General features: G+C 39.1%; 1 protein-coding gene across 4 annotated transcripts in view; it reads left to right on the forward strand.

Annotated features, from left to right (window-relative positions):
• LOC113229982 (histone-lysine N-methyltransferase, H3 lysine-79 specific) overlaps positions 1 to 19,039 on the forward strand; it is a 30,732-nt gene that overhangs the window by 7,491 nt on the left and 4,202 nt on the right. The window contains exons 4-17 of one of the 4 annotated variants that reach the window (XM_026463687.1): positions 9,974 to 10,114; positions 10,337 to 10,522; positions 10,644 to 11,072; positions 11,704 to 11,864; positions 14,844 to 15,013; positions 15,458 to 15,612; positions 15,713 to 15,943; positions 16,141 to 16,850; positions 17,012 to 17,216; positions 17,286 to 17,408; positions 17,514 to 17,723; positions 17,846 to 18,125; positions 18,215 to 18,397; positions 18,528 to 18,767. In XM_026463687.1, coding sequence (XP_026319472.1) covers positions 9,974 to 10,114; positions 10,337 to 10,522; positions 10,644 to 11,072; positions 11,704 to 11,864; positions 14,844 to 15,013; positions 15,458 to 15,612; positions 15,713 to 15,943; positions 16,141 to 16,850; positions 17,012 to 17,216; positions 17,286 to 17,408; positions 17,514 to 17,723; positions 17,846 to 18,125; positions 18,215 to 18,397; positions 18,528 to 18,767 — 3,424 coding nt within the window. The remainder of the gene's footprint in view (positions 1 to 9,973; positions 10,115 to 10,336; positions 10,523 to 10,643; positions 11,073 to 11,703; positions 11,865 to 14,843; positions 15,014 to 15,457; positions 15,613 to 15,712; positions 15,944 to 16,140; positions 16,851 to 17,011; positions 17,217 to 17,285; positions 17,409 to 17,513; positions 17,724 to 17,845; positions 18,126 to 18,214; positions 18,398 to 18,527; positions 18,768 to 19,039) is intronic. The other 3 variants (XM_026463686.1, XM_026463685.1, XM_026463684.1) reach the window with 3 other exon arrangements.

Below are 19,039 nucleotides of genomic sequence, written 5' to 3' on the forward strand. Positions count from 1 at the left end.
CATCCGAGCTTCTAGTTGACGAGAGTACCAGGAAAATCATAAATATGACCTATTTTGCATCGCTCCTAGAACTCGCGACCTGAAATAGGATTTATTTATATCTAAATGTATGGTCCTGTTCTTTTAAACATTTCATGTATTATACATCGGCCGGCCATTGCCGGAATACATAACTGTATAAACGCTATTAATGTTTTATATTTGTACCTAGTAAACATTGAGTATTAAACGTCGTGTTGCAAAATTATTGTAGCACTTAGCATAGCTAGTAAGTACATCGTATCATTAATTTGCGTCAGTGGCCGTTGTCGGGGGCTACGCCCTCATCGGCGATCGATATTGTGTACTATTACAAGGTACGCGAGCGGCAGGGCAGGCTGGGTAAGCAGGTCGGAGGCCGTAGCCAATGCACTAAGGACACCACTGAATGCGTTGCCCGCCACCCGATTTACTACCCCGACATTTACCACGCGCTTCTGCTCATCAAGTCTGTATGCATTGCAGTCATCTAGACTTTATAATATGAATTTAAAAAACAATGACCTTAATCTTGTTTCTGTACCCTTTGAGATCGTTTTCTATTTCACAATCTTGATTCGGCTGTTGCTAACCGCCTTGGTAATCTGTTATGATCTTGATTGTTACATTATAGTGCATGTGTACTATGCAGAATAATTACGTAACCTCTACGAATAGCGTGTTATTTGTACCTACAGCGCCTAGCTGTATATTTACCGCCTGTATGGTCATTAAACGTGTGCATGGAAACACCCAAAAGTAATTTTATAGTTATTTAAACTGGCTGTTACTTCATTTGTTGTGAAACAGGTATAGCAGGTTCTTGTACGTTTGTATTGTGACCTTATAGGTCATTTTTACGATCACATTTTTGATAAACGTTGATACAAATAACCCTAGTGTTTGTAAAAATTTCAGTCATAATTATTTGGCCAGATCCCTATGTAGTTCGTTATCGTACCTTATTAGCGCTGTTATCGCAGAAGGTCGCTTTGCTACCTACCGATGTTCACCTTCAGACCGCTTGTACATAGTTGGTACGTACTTGTGCGAGTATGTTGTGTCGTACAAGTGTATGCTCATAGGTTTGCATTGTAATTGTAGGTAGATAGATATTATCTAATGTAACTAATACTTTGTGTGATTACGTTAAATATTATGTTTACTGCTGTAGGTTTTCTATTGCGTGACGAAGAATAGGCGCTACTTTAATAGCCAAGCTCTCAAGAGTTTTCTTGATTAAAAGAAAACGTTACTTGGAAATTTTTGCGTCTCTGCGCAACCCTACACTTGGCATAGTTTTCATGACGCGGAAGCGTTGGCAATGTCACCTTCATCTATTTACAGACTTCCTACATCTGTAGCAAATTATGTAGCACTTTACTACTTGCCTATTCAAAGAATCATATTCCATAGATTACATATATATATATATATATATATATATATATATATATATATATATATATATATGTATTACATATATATATATATATATATATATATATATATATGTAACAGTAGGCTTAGCCCTTGGCGTTTGATTTATCATTTTATCACGTACTGCGACCACTTAGTCACCAGTACGTGAATGCGTAACGATACACAACGGAAATGATAGTTTCTCCTTGAAGATGCGATTAATTGTATTAGTGAGACACAACGGGCGTGCCGAGTTGTATTGTAGCATGTGCGAAACGATGCGGTGAATGTGGGGCAGTGAGGGGCATTCGAGGGGAGTGGGGCGTGGGCTGCAGGAGGGAGACACGAGGGCCAAGATGGCGGCGAGGACGCAACGATCGATGTCCGCAGACGCCGCGCGAGCCGACTCTATTTATACGCGCTGCATACCATTCCTCACTATGACATGGAAGTAATGTCGAATCGAAGTGGCTAACTACTTATTTTGTATGCAAGGCACATGCCGCAAGATGTTCCAATATTACGTCGTAAATTATATCACAACATTACACGAGCCAGTTAATGCAGGCGTAGGTATTTTGGATAATCCGCTGAAATTACAACCCCCCTCTTCATATAATATTCAACAAAAATATTATACAGTTCACATTGCATTATTATACAAGCTAACAGGTGCGTTAAGTGGAGCACTATAATAATAAAAACAACAGTCTATAATAGTTATTATTCCTATGAAGTCAGAATTTCCATGAGGATGTGCACCTGTCGCTTGACCCTGATGGTATCTCGATAATAGGTAGTTTATTCGATCATTAAAAGAAACTGACGGCAAGTTATACTCGTTAATAGTAATAAATGCCTTCACGAGAACGTATTTAATACGATGCACGAATGTCCCTTTGCGTTTTTACAATTACTATGTGCTAATATTTAGGAAATGTTTCTTTCATTTGTTTAAACGCTCCCATTGAATATACATTTACGTTAAGTGCTTTTCCACATTTTACAGTTTACGTCTATTATGAATGGTGCAGTTTACATCCAATGAAATTTTGAAATGAATGCGAACGATTAGAATCTTGTTTTCATACATTGAGCCTACAATATTAAGTTTCTCATAGAAGAACGTGATCTTTACTGAACGACGCCGACGCGTCGACTCATTTCACGTGCTGTTTTCATGCAGTTACCTAATGGTAAAACGCATGCGAGTCACATAATACACCAAATCATAATCCGACATAGCACTGAATATAGTCTAAGCCTAACAAACCCTAAGTCTCTATTGATGTACCTTGTCTAGTTTTTTTTTTATACAAAGTTCTTCGCAAACATCCTACATAAATTGATGCCACTTACACAATGTACATTATATGTGTGTGTACGTACCCTTTCAAGGATGTGCGTGATTGCCGAACGAGAAAGGGTCGTGTGCGTCACACAATCGAATACATTTCACTCTTCCCCTCTTGTTAGACACGACGTGCAAAATTACCTGAAGATTCATGTGTCTTAATATCAACTCAGATTAACTTCATACTTATTACTTATACAGAATTTACTGGAACCTCTTTCTTACATATAATTGATTATTAGACTGCTGTTAGCTGTGCACAGGAGTCAATACCAGCTTGGGGATGTGCTTGTAGTTAATCTGGCCAACTTTATTGTAAAGAGTACTCTCCAGTACTCTCCATTGTTTTAGTTTTCATGTCCCGGGAAGAACGTAATCCATTGGTTTTAGTCAAATCATAAACGAATATTGCACTATATTCATTTATCATTCGACTCAGAGACATCTGGTCAGAGGTCAAGTATTCAATGTTGAAATCTGGTTGTTTGGACAGAAGAATTGGCATTTGTGTGAAAATAAGTAGCTCAAGTAGTTGTGGATAAATTTCCCGGTGCCAGGCCGATATACCACTTCGTCTGTCTACAACTTATCTGGTAGTCAATGAAACGAACTAATAAATAACGCTATGACATCGAAAATGTCTAATGAACTGTAACTTACTATGTCACTTAATATCAACGCTGCCTAGATGCTAGAGCCACAACTCGCATTACAGATATGTTAGCCAAACAGCTTGGATTTGGAACATTAAAAAAAGTTCAAAGCAAATCAATGACGTCATCAATACAAATAATGATCGACCTGCTTGCAATAGAATGCTAATATGCGTCCATAACCTTGCAGAGGCAGGACGCTAGCGAATATTAAATATAAATGAAACTTCAACGATGCCACTGGCTAGCAATAATACGTGTTTGTATTGAATCATTGTAAACAAAGCGATCTCACCACCTGCCGCTTCACATTTGACCTTCTCGCAAAATCGGCGTACACTTGCGATATCACATACATGATAAGATAATTCATCCATACATTACTTTAATCGCGTTCCGTAACCTGAATACTGCTTTTATCTATATACTTTAAGACAGTAGCGTGAATGGGCCAATAAGGTAGTTATGTTTTGCCTACAATTGTCCCTAAGGGTAACTTTCGTAATATGCTGCTTTCAAGCTTATACTTGATTAGTTTCTCGTAACTTGACAGACATTTTGTTCTATATTGAAATTTGCCCTGGTTGACCTTACTTAACTTTTCTATACAATACATTGTTGCATTGCTAGGATACCTACGTGTACATATTAAAAGCAACCGTAAATAGTACATTTAAAAAATCTAACATTGTATCCAACCACACCAATTAGCCGGTATGAGAAATCAGAAAAGCAAAAATTTTAGACTGGTTGCGCGCTGTTTCTACATTACATATATCTTAAGAATTCGTTAGTGGCTCAAATTTGAACTCTGTTCTCGCTACGTAATGTCGATTTCCAAGTTTAGTGACCTCAGTACGCACTAACACAACACAGTGCTTACAGCTCCTAAAATCAAAGTGTGTAGATGAAGTACCAAAATGTTTCATTGTAATTCCATACTTTGTCATTTGCAAATAAGTATAGTGCAATCTGTACTTATTTAAATGTTACATCATGTAAAATTATGTATAATAAAAATATGTATAAACTTTACTAACAGTTTCTGACAAGATCTGATTTTATTAGAAGAATACCGATAGCTTAGTTTGGTTCGAGTTGTGTGGGGGCGATGACCGCAATATTGAGCGAGCGCGAATGTCTCACGTAGTGTTAATGACCTTTTTTTGGCTGCGCCAGAGTCGTTTAGTTCCGACGGCGGGAAACTGAATTTACTAGAATTGTTTGATGAGTATAAAAACGTAATAACTGCTTTAGTAACAAAGGGAACGGAGGCGGCAGGTAATACCAGATTCAAGATCTACTGGAAACAGCGCCGTATAGACTAGCGAGGCTATTCTTGGAAGATTGCGTATATACTTGCATAACTTGTCGCTAGTTCAGTTTATTGTCTTGTGGAAACACTAGTGCGTTCATTGCTGACTTTGTCGGCATGACCGAAGATCACTATTTCTGTCTGTTCGACGTAAATCTTAAGTTGTGTCGCTTATTAAGCTTATTTTATTGATAAAATATAACGGTTCCATTTAGGAATCTATCTACACTGAGTCAGAATCTGTTGCGAGAATAATCCTAAGGTTTAAGTCACTGAAAACCTTCGTATCTTTTTTATAAAAAGCCTAATGTCATGATAAATGCATGTACTTTAACACATGCTAAATTCTGAAAATAAAATACTAAATAATAGTAAGTATAACGTGAAACTTAATTTTATTCTGTGATATTCCATCTGGTCCACCTGCACGCGACGCAAATGATTCCAAACAAAGAGACTTGTTGATGCGTAATTTGTTGCCGAGTGAACTGCAATAAATTCGTGAAGGGCCGCTTTCTAATTTTCACTAAGTCTCTGATGTTGTGGTACTACGGTACGTACTATGAGTAGGTAGTAACGACGCAATAAGCGCCATATGGGCCTGTTTGGGCAACACGGCCCTACGAGAAAATGTTGCGTCATACACAAACTCTTTCCTAACGAATGTAATCGTGATGCGGTTCAAAGTTAATATCGTATAATGTTACACGACACTTTGCATTAGTATGTAGTTAAATAGGTTATTGAAAGGTTAAGAATTTCTTGAAGATTATAAATTAGAAAACGCATTATTTTATTTCCTCGTACCGTGTATTGTATGAATCGTGAAGAATGGAGAAGGCTACATCGACAAGAGCCTGGCTCTTGTATAGGATGATGACTGTGTATTAACTTATTCGAAAGTTGTCTTATCTTATCATTCATTATTCAGTGCTTGTTAGTTGAGGTCTTCCGGTCTATGACTGAATAAAATCCGACATTGGTTCTACATTATCACATAGAATCTTAACAAATAAATTATCATTATTGTACCATTCAAGAAATTTCTTCGTAATAATGGTATAATTTTATTAGAGGATGCAAAACAGGTTCAAGTAAGGGAGTTGGTATTGATTCGTCACTCAACTTCCCCTAACCCAGTTTGCATGTGAAGTTGGGGTTGAATAATGGTCTTTATTCGTATTATGTTATGCAGAAGATGTTTTCTTTTGCAAAAATAATATTAAAACGTAATAATGTTATTGTATGTGTGTATACAAATATATGTGTATTGTCTATATGTATATATAACCATTATCTAACATTTTTAACGATTAATATACTAAAATACGTTATTACATAAATTGCATGTGTATTTATATATCGTCAAAAAATTAGACTGATTGTATTGGTACGTCTTTACCAAATCATAATATTTACTTGGAGTTACTGCTAAAGTTATTATATGGCATCGTCGTTGACAGGATGTGAAACACGTTAAGCGCGCATTTGTAAATTTATAACTGGTTTATTGGTCAAGTTGTGGTAAATTAGGTAATGTTTGATATAAAGTGTAATACAGTGTAGTGAATGAATTGCACGCGGAACGTAAACAAACACGGCATGGAGCAGGAGGTGGTGGGTGGCGGGCGTCGGGGGGCAGAGCGCCCACCCTTGGCAGGCTAGCAAGCGGACGCGACGACGGGCGCGGCCCGCGGGATGTGGGTAGATACGCGTCTACGCGCGTGCCGCAATCGCCCGCCAGCTTATGGAGGTCGTTATTGATTTTCCACTCCCGGCTAAATATAGCGTCTACTTTTGACTCCCTATAGACATAATTATAATACTAACATTACGCGTTCACACCCATATTACACCCCAAACACACGAAAAAATATATAAAAAAGTGATCATAACATTCATGGTCGTTGACATGTATTAGGTTTTTATTACATTAATCTTTTTTAACTAGACATCTAGTATATATATTTTGTCAATTGAACAAGATTTGGAATTTCGGTTCACGTTATCATACACCTTTTAATGCACGTATTGTCGAGAATAATTTTATGTGGCACCAAGACACAAAAAAACTAAGCGTAAATGTACTAATGGTATAATAATGTAGCGTTGAGTAGATAGTGCCTAGTTACAGTGTTTGTTGTGCAAACTGCACGGACGTACCGTTACTTCCTGCTGTGCCGCGCCTGGCTTCGAGCTCGCAGCACCAAAGGCGCACTATGCAGAGCACGTGCTCTCATCACGCGCCGTCCTCGCATTTCTATGTATAGCAGAGCTAATGACCGCTTGTCTTCACTGTACAACGCTTGTAACTTGCTTTATGTCGAATCTCAGATCGTGATCCGACTCAAGGCCATCGGCATTGCTCTTGTATGACGTAGTGCTGTATCGATCGGTCATTTCGCCATGCCGCCAATGTCAAGGCTATTTTTTTACTACCAATACTTTGTGTGTTGCTAAGACAATCTATTTACATTTATACGAAGCAGTTAGGTGAAAAACTTTATAAATAATTCTCACATGTTTGACAACATCACAAAAACGAAAAGGTGTAAAAAAGAATAGGTCGTCAGGTGCAATGTAACTAGCCAACTGACGATATTTCCTAATATTTTTAGACGTGAGCGTCCATATACACCTGTCCTAGCTTACTAGGGTTGGTCAATTTACGTTTGCATAAAAAAAGCTGTACTAACGCTGCCGACTCGTACGCTACATCTACCTCGGAATCAGCTACTTTGACAACCCTTAAAAAACTAGGACTAGTTATATTTCGAAATTTTGTAGATGTGTTGGCGATATTAATAAAGTTGCTATGGGATTCACAAAGTAGTAAATTCAAATTAATTGATTGCATTAAATGTAACAAGTAAGCACAATAGATTATTGAGACACAATATATTAATAAGATCTATTTAATGTGCCAGATAACCACACCTATTGCCTGGTCTCAAATTAGGAAATTCCTTGTACTATGAGTACCAAAGCAACGGAATTCACTCTGGGGCACTACCCAAAACACCCAGACCAGAACCAATTGAGATAAGTTAATTTCTCCAAATTGTTCCTACCGGGAATCGAACCAGGGAATTCCTCATCCAGTGCAAACCTTTGGGCAACCGAGGTCGTGATTTAAAGTATTCCTAATTTAATACCCATTACATTGTGTATAATATAATAAACATTCTCATAAATTACTTACCTTTACATTGTACCATGATCAATGGTCGGAACAGAATTAGATTAAGAATAGAAAAAGAATTAGGAATAGAAAAAGATGTTCCACATTTATAGATACATGTATAGATATTTATCCTTATCTTTAGTTACAAGTAGCGACATAGAGTCGTTAAAACCACCAAATAATAATTAATAACTTTTTCAAATTCCGCGTGGTGCGGTGTCTAAAGCTAGGGAGGGGCTAGCGAGTGACCATTCTCGTAACTTTTTTATTCTCTACTTTGGTAAAAGGTCAGTTATCTACTGCATTTTTACATGGCACCATTAAAATTACTTTAAAATCCAACTTCGAGTTCCTAGGTCAGTGGTTTTGTCTTACAACGCAGTAAAACATTTCCGGAAATCCGAAATCCGAAAAAGTTATTAATTAATATTTGGTGGTTTTAACAACTCTATGTCCCTCCTTGTAGCTATATCCTATATATGTGGAACACCTTTTCCCAACCATTGACTGTGATACATGAAACATTTGTAAATTAAGTAAATTACACACAAAATATAAAATTAGTATGTTACTTATTCAAATATTTGGTCTACACTATAATGTTTTTTTATGTGAACTAGCATTAAACTTATTTGTTTGTTGTAATTTTAGTGTATCAGGCAAGCTGTTATATACTTTTAACTCACATTACCTTTTAAACTTTTACACACTTTGCTGTTCTTGATGTAGTGTCCATTATCAGATTGTTTTGATGTGTTTGTCGATTTTCATGATCTTTGGCACTGCTATCCATTTGCTGGATTTGTCGTTCAGTTCATGAGTTTAATCAATTTCTATGCCCATGGGTGTAGAAAGATAGTACGGTATGATGTAGCGGACTAGCTTCCGCAACTTGACGTGGTAGCGCCTATTTTGCGTGTGGTCCTATGGGTAGATATAACCTTGAAGCAAATACACAGACAATGTCATTGTTGAAATCAATCTATCAATCTGGTACACGGAATCATAGGGAATAGTTTATCTGTCTGATTAACAGCACTTACGGGGATTGACAGCTGGCTCGTTACAGCCACGTGTAAGATATCTACTGAATCGGGGTCAAGGAGAGTTGAAGGGTTGCCGCATGGTTTAATAGTATGATAGAGAATTTATTAATTATTATTACGTATTGTAATGCGTTCTATAGCAAGTTAATAGAAAACTAGTTTCAAAGTATTTTTAAGTGGAAAATTATTAGACATAAGTTCAGCTTAATGAAACATGTGAAATTTGAGCTCTATCAATGGATTGGAGTTGCTTGAAAAATCGATTAGGAGATATAGAAATAATGCCACATGAAATAGGCGTTCTAACGATGTCGAGTTGTGGGGTTGCAGCTCGTTCTATCATAGTCTAGAAACAAATGTTAGTTTACGAATCTTAATTAATAGTTTGTAAATTCAAAATTACCCATATAGTATTTTCAGTTTTATAAGTGTCTACTACGTTCTGGTGGTTTCAATATATCTTGTTTTTTTTTTGTAGAGAACTGATCTTTTTTTATAATATTAAGTGACGGGACGAACAAGTCGTGCGCCTGATGGTAAGCTACACGCCTGTCCATAACAGTTAACAATAGCAGTGCCACTCAGAGCTTCAAATCGCAAAGATCTGAAGGGCACTGCCCAGACATAAGTTGACAAGTCCCACGTGCCTGTAATTTCAACAGCAAATAGTGTGATTATATCGACGGTGTCACTACTTTCTAGACTGCGTTCTAATCCTAACGCAAAAGCATCCTGAAAACGTTTGCGGCTAAGGCCGATGCGCCGATGCTTCTTCATTTCATCCAGGTTCTGGTAAGGTGATGGGGTAGTCGGCGCCTCGAGCGTAATAATGTGTGTTTTTATGTTTTGTCTCTCTATTTACTAATAACAATCATGAGTTAAAATTATCCTGTATTTACTAACAAGTGAGCCTTGGATGCTAAATAAATGATTTATTTATTATTATTATTATTATTATATCTGTATGTTTCTTTGTTTCAGGAGAAAGGCACTTCCCTGCCAGCACAGCGCCTGAACAAGCACCCGTCGAGAGGGCTGCTAAAGCACATCCTGCAACAGACATACAATCAAGCAGTAATAGATCCTGACAAGCTGAACCAATATGAACCCTTTTCTCCTGAGGTTAGTGTTGTTATCCACTATTACATTTATGTGAACAAATTGCAGATATGTTTTGGAAACAAAAAGCCTGTGGTCTGTTGATAAACTACAAAATGTAAAAATTGCCCTTATGAAAGTAGTACCTTTTGTTTAAAAATACCAAGTGATGTTGTATTTTTTAACGCCTGCAATTGAATTGAACCGGTAATATGTAATAAATTCGATTAATGTGTCTGTGTTTAGGTATATGGTGAAACATCCTACGAGCTGATATGTCAGATGATTGACCAGATCAAAATAAATTCAGACGATGTGTTCGTGGATCTAGGCTCGGGTGTGGGTCAGGTCGTTTTACAAATGGCAGCAGCCACCCCGTGTCGCGTCTGCCTCGGCGTGGAGAAAGCTGAAGTGCCTAGTAAATATGCTGAGGTAAGTGGTGGGGCATAATTGTCCTTTTCTTCCACAGACTACAGTTTATACTTTCAGCAATGAACATCTGAAAGTGGGTGTGCTAACATTAAACATCAATATGTATTATTACTTTTTTCAGAGCATGGACCTCAATTTTAGAACCTGGATGAAGTGGTACGGCAAAAAGTATGGAGAGTACAAGTTGATAAAAGGCGACTTTCTGTTGGATGAACATAGAGAAAAAATTAATGCAGCAACAATTGTCTTCGTAAATAACTTCGCATTTGGCCCCCACGTAGATCATCAACTGAAAGAGAGATTCGCGGACTTGAAGGATGGTGCGAAAATAGTATCGTCCAAGAGCTTCTGTCCACTGAATTTTAGAATAACGGATAGGAATCTGAGCGACATTGGTACCATCATGCACGTGAGCGAAATGACGCCACTTAAAGGATCCGTCTCCTGGACAGGAAAACCAGTCTCGTACTATTTACACGTTATAGATAGGACCAAATTGGAGAGATACTTTCAAAGACTGAAAAACCCGAAACTCAAGGTCAGCAAAAGGGTCTGTTTCCAATCATGTCATCTTTCTATTTCTTAGTATATAGTATTAATATAATTATTTTAATATGAAATATTTATGTGCCTTTTACCAGGTAATTTTACAATACTTTCTCGAGGTGCTATTCATTTCATTTTTTGTTCTTTTTGACTCAATGATGTTACCTTCACATTATTGCAAAATATTATGTTTCACTTATTTATATAACTCTCATCAGTCATCACATGTATAAATAAAACATTGTATAGGGTACATTTGTTTCACCGTCCATTCCATCTGTTCTAATTTTTTAACGAAGCTACATGGTATTTGGTCAATATTTTTTATACTCATAATCACTGGTGTTTTCTATTGCTTTGTATTTGCACGTCAATAGTTATATTATTCTAGTGTATACTTTATATGTGTAGTAAACTGTACCTTGTAATATTAGTGGTATAAACAGACACGGGTATTAAATATAACTGTGTGTATCATCGTTTCCTAAAATAGCTCGTTGCCTAAAAGTGTAAAAATTTTTATTTAAATAATTCAATGATTATTCTTTATTAAAAAATATTTGGGAAACGCTGATTTATGTGGTAGTCACTGAAATTTATAGTAAGTCCGTGTTTCAATAAGGTTTTGTACACAGGGTGTGCATAATGGCGAGGATGAAGAGGCAACTGGCAAGCGGCATCTGAGCGCTCCGCCGACGCGGCAACCCACGCCAGATCTGCTTAATGGCAACAGCAACCATAGCACCGGCTCGCTGCCTGAGCGCAGGAGGAAAGTGGCCCGACGTCGCCCAGTCAGGTTAGTTTATACCTTGTCAGTTAAGTCCCCTCTGTCAAGCAGGCTTTGCTCTGCATGCTTTTCGGCTCCTCCTGTATACCAACCGTATTATAGCTATATTTATTGTCACAAATGGAATCTGAAATATGTATGGTGATACTGTAAGCTATTACTATTATATTTTTTCTCAAACAATGCAAATGCTTTAGTTGAATTATTATCAACTAAATATTAAAGTAAAAGTTCCAAATAATAGAATATAGAAATGAATTTTTTTAACAATCATAGTTACTAGTTTAGTGTACAATTTATTTACATTCCGGGTGGATTATGCAGCATTTTATCACTAATCTGACCGGCCAGTTGACAGTGGATGCCAAGTGACCATAGGCGTTCTGTCAACACTTAAGAAAATGAGCTGAATAACGTTAGTCCCTTATCGTTCGCAGTTTCACATAATGAGGCGTAATAATCGAGAATCTGATGTATTTATATGCGCCACAAAACACGTCAATGATGTTGACAATGCGTGATAAAATCTGTGCGATAAATAAATCACGGGCTAGATTCGTTTCCTTAAACCTGTCTACAAAACAATGAACGTTTAGCTTAGACAATTGAACCACCAACACACTGACTGTTCGTTAGCCGTGAACTGACTGCGATGTTTTATACGTCAATGAACGCAACACTCCGTACAAACTTTGACAATTTGCGTTACATACCCAAGTATATGGACATCAACATATATACATTAAATAGATACTTCCCACGTAAGTTGTTGTAAGGTACAAAGTAGCCTCATTTTTTATATATATTACAGGTTTCATGTTTAAAAGGCATATTTATTATAGGTTACTTGTAACCTAGAAGTATAATAAAATAAAAAAAGCTATATATAAGCTAACAAGTAAAAAATGTGTGTGTTCGGACGGAGCCTATCACGGCGCGATTATTTGCATAGGCTGGTTTCCAAAGTGTTCTGTTCTGCTCTGTCTGATCTGATTTGTCAGAGCCAAAATGTAACGCCGCGGAGATTTTGTATACATGTTTGGTTAGGTAGCATTTTATCTGTCTGGATCTTATTGAGTGTTTTCTTGAAATATTGTTTTTCTAATGAGACTGACATGTTCAGTAACGATCAAAGTACAATAACTTATGTTGGAGGTATCGATATTCGACATATATATTATGGATACTTTCACGAAGAAGACCAAATTGCCAAAGCGTATTAAATGTTTTTTCATGTCGGCGCTGGAAAGGTAAAACGTCTAACGTGCATTTGGTAAATATTACAGGAGAACGGTTTAATTTTTTTTTTAAATCATGACTAATTTTATTTGTTATACGGAAAACTAGAAAGTTTCAGCTTTTCGATATCACAAATAAAATTAGACTACCTTTCTAATGTTATTTATTTACTTTGCCTTTGCAGCGTCGATATGTAGTAGACAGTGGATATTTCGTTTCTATTGTAATGTTTTACCGAGATATGAGTTGCCAAAGTTAACATCATCAACCCGTTACACTTCTCACTGCCAGGCAAGGTTCTCATTTGAGGAGAGGGTTTACCATGTCTGCCGCGCTTGCTCAGTTCGGGTTGGGGACTTGATTCTTTTTCCAAGGGTTGTGAAGATTCACGAAGAAGATTCTTCGACTTGCATGTTCCCTCAAGATATTGTCCTTCTAATTCCTTCTTCAAAGTCCTTCAATCATTTAAATGTATCATAGCAATAATAAGCTGTTGTTGTCTAACAAAATGATTGTTTCATTCATTGACCTACCAACAAATGGACATCGGGTCTAATACAAAAACCACGAAAAAATGTCCGAGGTTAACCTATATAAACGTAGTGACATGTAACGAAATATAAAAAATTAAAACATTTAATTTAAATTGTAACGTCATTGCAGTACTACCTAAATTTGCTTGTTACATTTTAAGGGCCCAAAAACACCATATTCAGCTTCTACTGGAAACTTAACAAAATGCACCATATTTAGCTTCGACTGAAAATTACTTATAGCCTTTCTCGTAAATATTAATTATTTTTTTATTTGTATTATTATGTCGAATTTTGTACAAATTCACTTAAAGGTATAATAAAGAATCGGGCAAACATACAATTATTACTACAAATGTGAAAATAAGCGTGTACTACAAGAAATGTACCGATATTCTAACTAAACGTAAACTCAAATATCCGTAATTCCGATTTATAACAAAACTGTGACGCTTTCGAGTAATTTTGATGCTTTTTACATAGACAAAATTAGCTTTTGTTTTGTAGTCTTCGCAAAAACACATTATGAAAATTCGAATCAATGTTATTTCGGGCAAATGTATTTTCTGACTTCTGATAGGTAATCCCATGCCGTAAAACGAGTACAACAATATTTTGTTAGTTATTTCTAACGTTTAATAAAAAAAAATCATTTTAAAAATAGGATTAAAATCAAAGCATCTCTACAGTTTCTTTGTTTTAAATATTTCAATCGCTTGTGGTTCGAACAATTGAGAATGACCAAGAAGTTTATATAAGCTTCTTGAAACTGACGTAATGGGTCTCTTTCCATCTTTTGCGCATGCAATGTGTAGAAAAAGTACAGTTAGCTATTTCATTATTTCGTGTGCTTTTGTAATTTATATTTACGATTCAGTTATACATAAATTAAATACTATAAAACTGTACAAAATAACACTTTCAAATGACAACTATGATAACACAATATATTTGTATAGTGAAAATATGATACAAAATCCTGTTTTCACACTTAACTGCAGTAATTTTTACAAGTTATTATTTGTACTGCATATATTGGTATTGCATGATTGACAACCACGCTATCACTCGAACAAACGAAGACTATTCCGATTATTCGATTTTAACGCCCTACAGGTGCGGACACTTTTTAGCGCAAACCCGATGTCCATTTATTGATAGGTCAATGGTTTAATTACTCAATATAACCTAATGCGAATTATACAATGATGCACAGAGGCGAAAATGGAAGGACGGGAGGTCGCGCCGGGCCGGCGAAGCGACGCGTGACGCGGCGCTCCAGTGACGAAAGCGACGAGGAGTCGAGTGGCACCGACGATGCTCCGCCTGGGCCTGAACCTGCCCCCAGGGAATGGGGCGCACCTTGGGCTTCCTCTTCAGACTCTAGTCAGTGTCTACAATTGTTTTAACAATTTATTTACTTATATGTATCCTATTTGCGGTCCTACTTAATTTAATTAACCGACTTCAAAAAAAGGAGGACGTTCTCAATTCGACTGTATGTCTTTTTTTGAATTATGTTACGCGTTAACTCCGGTGTTTGTGAACCGATTTTGATGATTCTTTTTTTGTTGGAAAGAGGGTACCTCAGTAGTGGTCCCATTTAAATTGGAAGAAAATCTGTCATTTCTAAAGATGGCAAACTTGAAGATGATTAACTTTCGAGGCCGGGTTCTTTAGTACTCTGTACTGAGATTATTGCATGATCAATTCGTTAATACATGATATTAATTTTTATATTGCCTTTTTCTTAGTTTCGAGTATCCCTGTCTTCGTCCTTTTTTTTTTGGGTAAATAGTAGTTTAAATATAATTTGTTTATGATGTACAGGTCGCAGCCGGCCTGCTAACAAACGTAGCGCAAGCGCAGGTGGAGCAAGACGACGGGCTGCGCGAGCCAAACGACGTCGCGCAGCCCCTGCCTCTATCGCTGGTCTTGACTTGCTACACTCGACAACACTCGCATCTACTATACACAATGGAGCGGTAATTGAATACAAATTTTGTAAAAAAATATTTGGTCCGAAGTATTTGTGTCAAAACGCAAGAAATGGAATCGCATAGTTTAAGTTTCGTGGTATTATAGGTGACAGCGCCGCCGCCGGGTTGCGTAGGTCAGCGATTATCGGCGCTGGGCGTCCAACTGCAGCCTACGGACCGTCTGCATTCGGAGTTAGAGATCCCGCGATCTCCCCACACCCCCTACAGTCTTCAATTGCTACTGGACATGTTCCGCGACCAGTACCTCGCCTTCATCCAGCGGATGAACACTCCGGAATACGCTAATGAAATAAGACTACAGATCGATAAAGAAAAGGTATGTTTATTATATACTTGTATGCGCTGTAATCGTGTCAGTGGTTAGGAACAATCATTTGATTGCATATAATTTTTTTTTATCTGATAAACATTATCATTAGTTAATGAAAGAATGACTTTGTGGTCGTTGAACTCGCTTGTTATTTGCCTATTTTATCACTACACCTGTATTTAAATTTACTTGTTTTTTAACAGGAGAGAAATCAAAAATTAAAATCACGTGCATCACAGTTGGATAAACAAATTAGTGTGCTGATTAGTGACAGTGTTGCTCTATTAAAAGCGCGAATGAGCGAGCTTGGTATACACGCTAATAATACAGTAGATCTTCTAGCTAAAGCGAAGGAGATTGTCGGAAGACACAAAGAATTACAGAGCAAAGCTAGTAAATTACAAGCACAAGTAAACAGCATAGAGGCCGAACAGGCAGTGCTAGTGAAACAAAGGACGTTCGAAATAACAGAAAAGTATCGGCAACTCGGACACATACCTCCGGATGTAGAAATCACGCAAAGCATAGCGCACGATTGTATATTGAAGGAAATATCGGCTACGTTGGCTCACAGGAAGCGATTACACGCCCAAGTGGGCCATCTTCAGAGTGAAATAATGCAGATGGAAAGAGCCAGCGAGCAACAGAAAGTGGTCACGCCTAGTGTGCCCGTCGCGACCGTTAAACCACACACTGTGAATTCGAAACCCAGAAAATCTAGAGAGCATCGTTCGCGGTCGCAGGAGTGGCCAGACGTCCCCGATGTGGGGAAAATTGAGGAGCAAAATCCGGAGATTTTAGCCCAGAAGATACTGGAAACTGGTCGCCAGATCGAAGCTGGAAAAATTGCTAAGCCAAATGTTATAGTGAATGGATACACGCGGGAGCCCGAGAGACACATCGATCATCATAGGTTCAAGTTCTTTTCGATAACACATTTTTTGTTAGGGACGATCTTTGTTGGTAACGCGGCATTTCGAGGCAGATGAATTATTTTTAAACGCAAACTGCATCGAATTGCCGTGGCGCTGAACCGATATGAATAGAATATCATGTGAAATGAAATGTTGACAGGCTGGTTCCTAAGAGTGTCACACCGATTCATCGTACACCGCCGCAGCCGTTGCGCGGCGGACCCCCGCCGCTGGCGCACCGTCAGTCGCCCGTCAAGCCGCAGAAGCCGCTCAATGTCGTCGCCAAGGTACAGGAGTCTCCCAAGGTCATCAACTTTGAGGATCGTCTCAAGAGCATAATCACTTCGGTGTTGAATGAGGATCAGGTGTGTGCCGATTCTTCGTATGACTCTAATCTGTGCGATGAATATTGTATAATTGCAAATTTCTCACAGGAACAGAGAAAAGCGTCGCGACCGACTATCACCAACAACCCGAATCACGCGTACACCAACGGCTACGTGCGCCAGCCGAACCCCGCGCAGCACAACCACAACCAATACGCGTCACGCCTGGAGGTGAGTATGGTCGCGAGTCCGACGACTTATGTACGTACGAAATCATCATCACCGCGTATGCGTCGATTGTTTTGTAAACGTGACTAATGAGACAATGCGTGGCAGCCTCGAGGCTCGCAGGGGCTGAGCGGCGCGGCGGGTGCGTTTGCGCAAGCGCAGGCACAGGCCGCGGCGGCGGCGCAGGCGCAGGCGCGCGCCGCGCAATTTCGGCGCGAGCGCGAGCGGCCGTTCGGCTTCGAGCGCCGCGACGCGCGCGCGCTGCACCTCTCGCACAACGCGCCCTCGCCGCTGCCTGGGCAGCCAGACTACACGCAGGTGCGTCCCGCTCGTTCTGTCGTTCGATTCAGTTGCAAATTATTTTACTTTATTTCTTTATTGTTTTCGTTCTTTGGTTGAGCTTCGGTCTGCTAGAGCAATAAATGACGTTGTCGGCCTAGGTGTCACCGGCGAAACTAGCGTTGCGGCGGCACTTGTCACAGGAGCGGCTGGCGACGCCGGGTGCGCGCACTATCGGCGACCTGGTCAACGGTGAGATCGAGCGCACGCTGGAGATCTCCAACCAGAGCATCATTAACGCCACCGTCAACTCGCTCAGCGCACGACACTACGATCGCGACTCTGGCTCCCATCACCAGCAACAACAGCACCAGCAGCAGCAGCAACAACAGCAACAGCAGCAACAACAACAACAACAACAGCAACATCAACCGCTTGAAGGTGCATAGTCTAGTTTAATGTTAAGTTTGTATTGCACGATATCACGTGTCAAATACCAATATTCGCGTTGAATGTTTCTGTTCCTGTAGGTCTGGCAGCATGCCTGCAAGAGCGTGTGCTAGCATCGGCATATTGGCGCGGGCGTGGAACTGCTGGAGGCACTGGGGGACCTATCGACGACGAGGCTCGACGTCGTTCGCCACCGCCCGACCCGCACTCTAACACATCTACCCCGCTCGTTGACGAGTTGCCCGACGCGCATCGACAGCCTGGTACGACTTCTTCTATAATTGTTTGATAGTTGTAATATTTCACTGTCATTATAGTTTTTAATTCGAAACTTAAGGAATGAAATTTGGAATTGCGGAGTTTTGAAAAAAAGTAACATTCCCCCTTGTTCAGAAGGCGAGGGCGGTGAGGAAGTGGAGGAGAGCAAGTGGCAGGACCGCATCGCTTTTCGATTCGACCAGATTATATCGTTCGCTTCGAACGCGATTGAGGACAAGCGGCGACGGTCGGACGAAGCTTGTAACACCTCACCCGATTCCGGCATCGGCCACGGGGAGCGTCCACTGGCCTCCGTACCGCAGCAAAATCGCGATTCAAGGCCGCCGAGTGTTACGCCTATTGGTGCATCCGCAGGTAAATACTTCATAACCACGAAACAACAAATATATAAATAATAATTGTCACCTCACTAGCTCGAAAAGGCTTTCTTATTAGAAATCTTCACGCAAAAGCGTTTTTTGCATGCTAGCGTGGAAAAGATTTTTGAAATTCGAACTTGACGATAGACGATGTGGTGCACCTAAAAAAAAAGATGACACGTTCAACTACCGAATTGCGAAGTGTGTGAGATTCTTGAGGATGTACGTCATTTGCTCATGGAGTGTGTTCGGACGGAACATATCAGG

Source organism: Hyposmocoma kahamanoa, unplaced genomic scaffold (assembly GCF_003589595.1).
Source record: "Hyposmocoma kahamanoa isolate Upper Pololo Valley unplaced genomic scaffold, ASM358959v1 63, whole genome shotgun sequence".
Lineage (NCBI taxonomy): Eukaryota > Metazoa > Arthropoda > Insecta > Lepidoptera > Cosmopterigidae > Hyposmocoma > Hyposmocoma kahamanoa.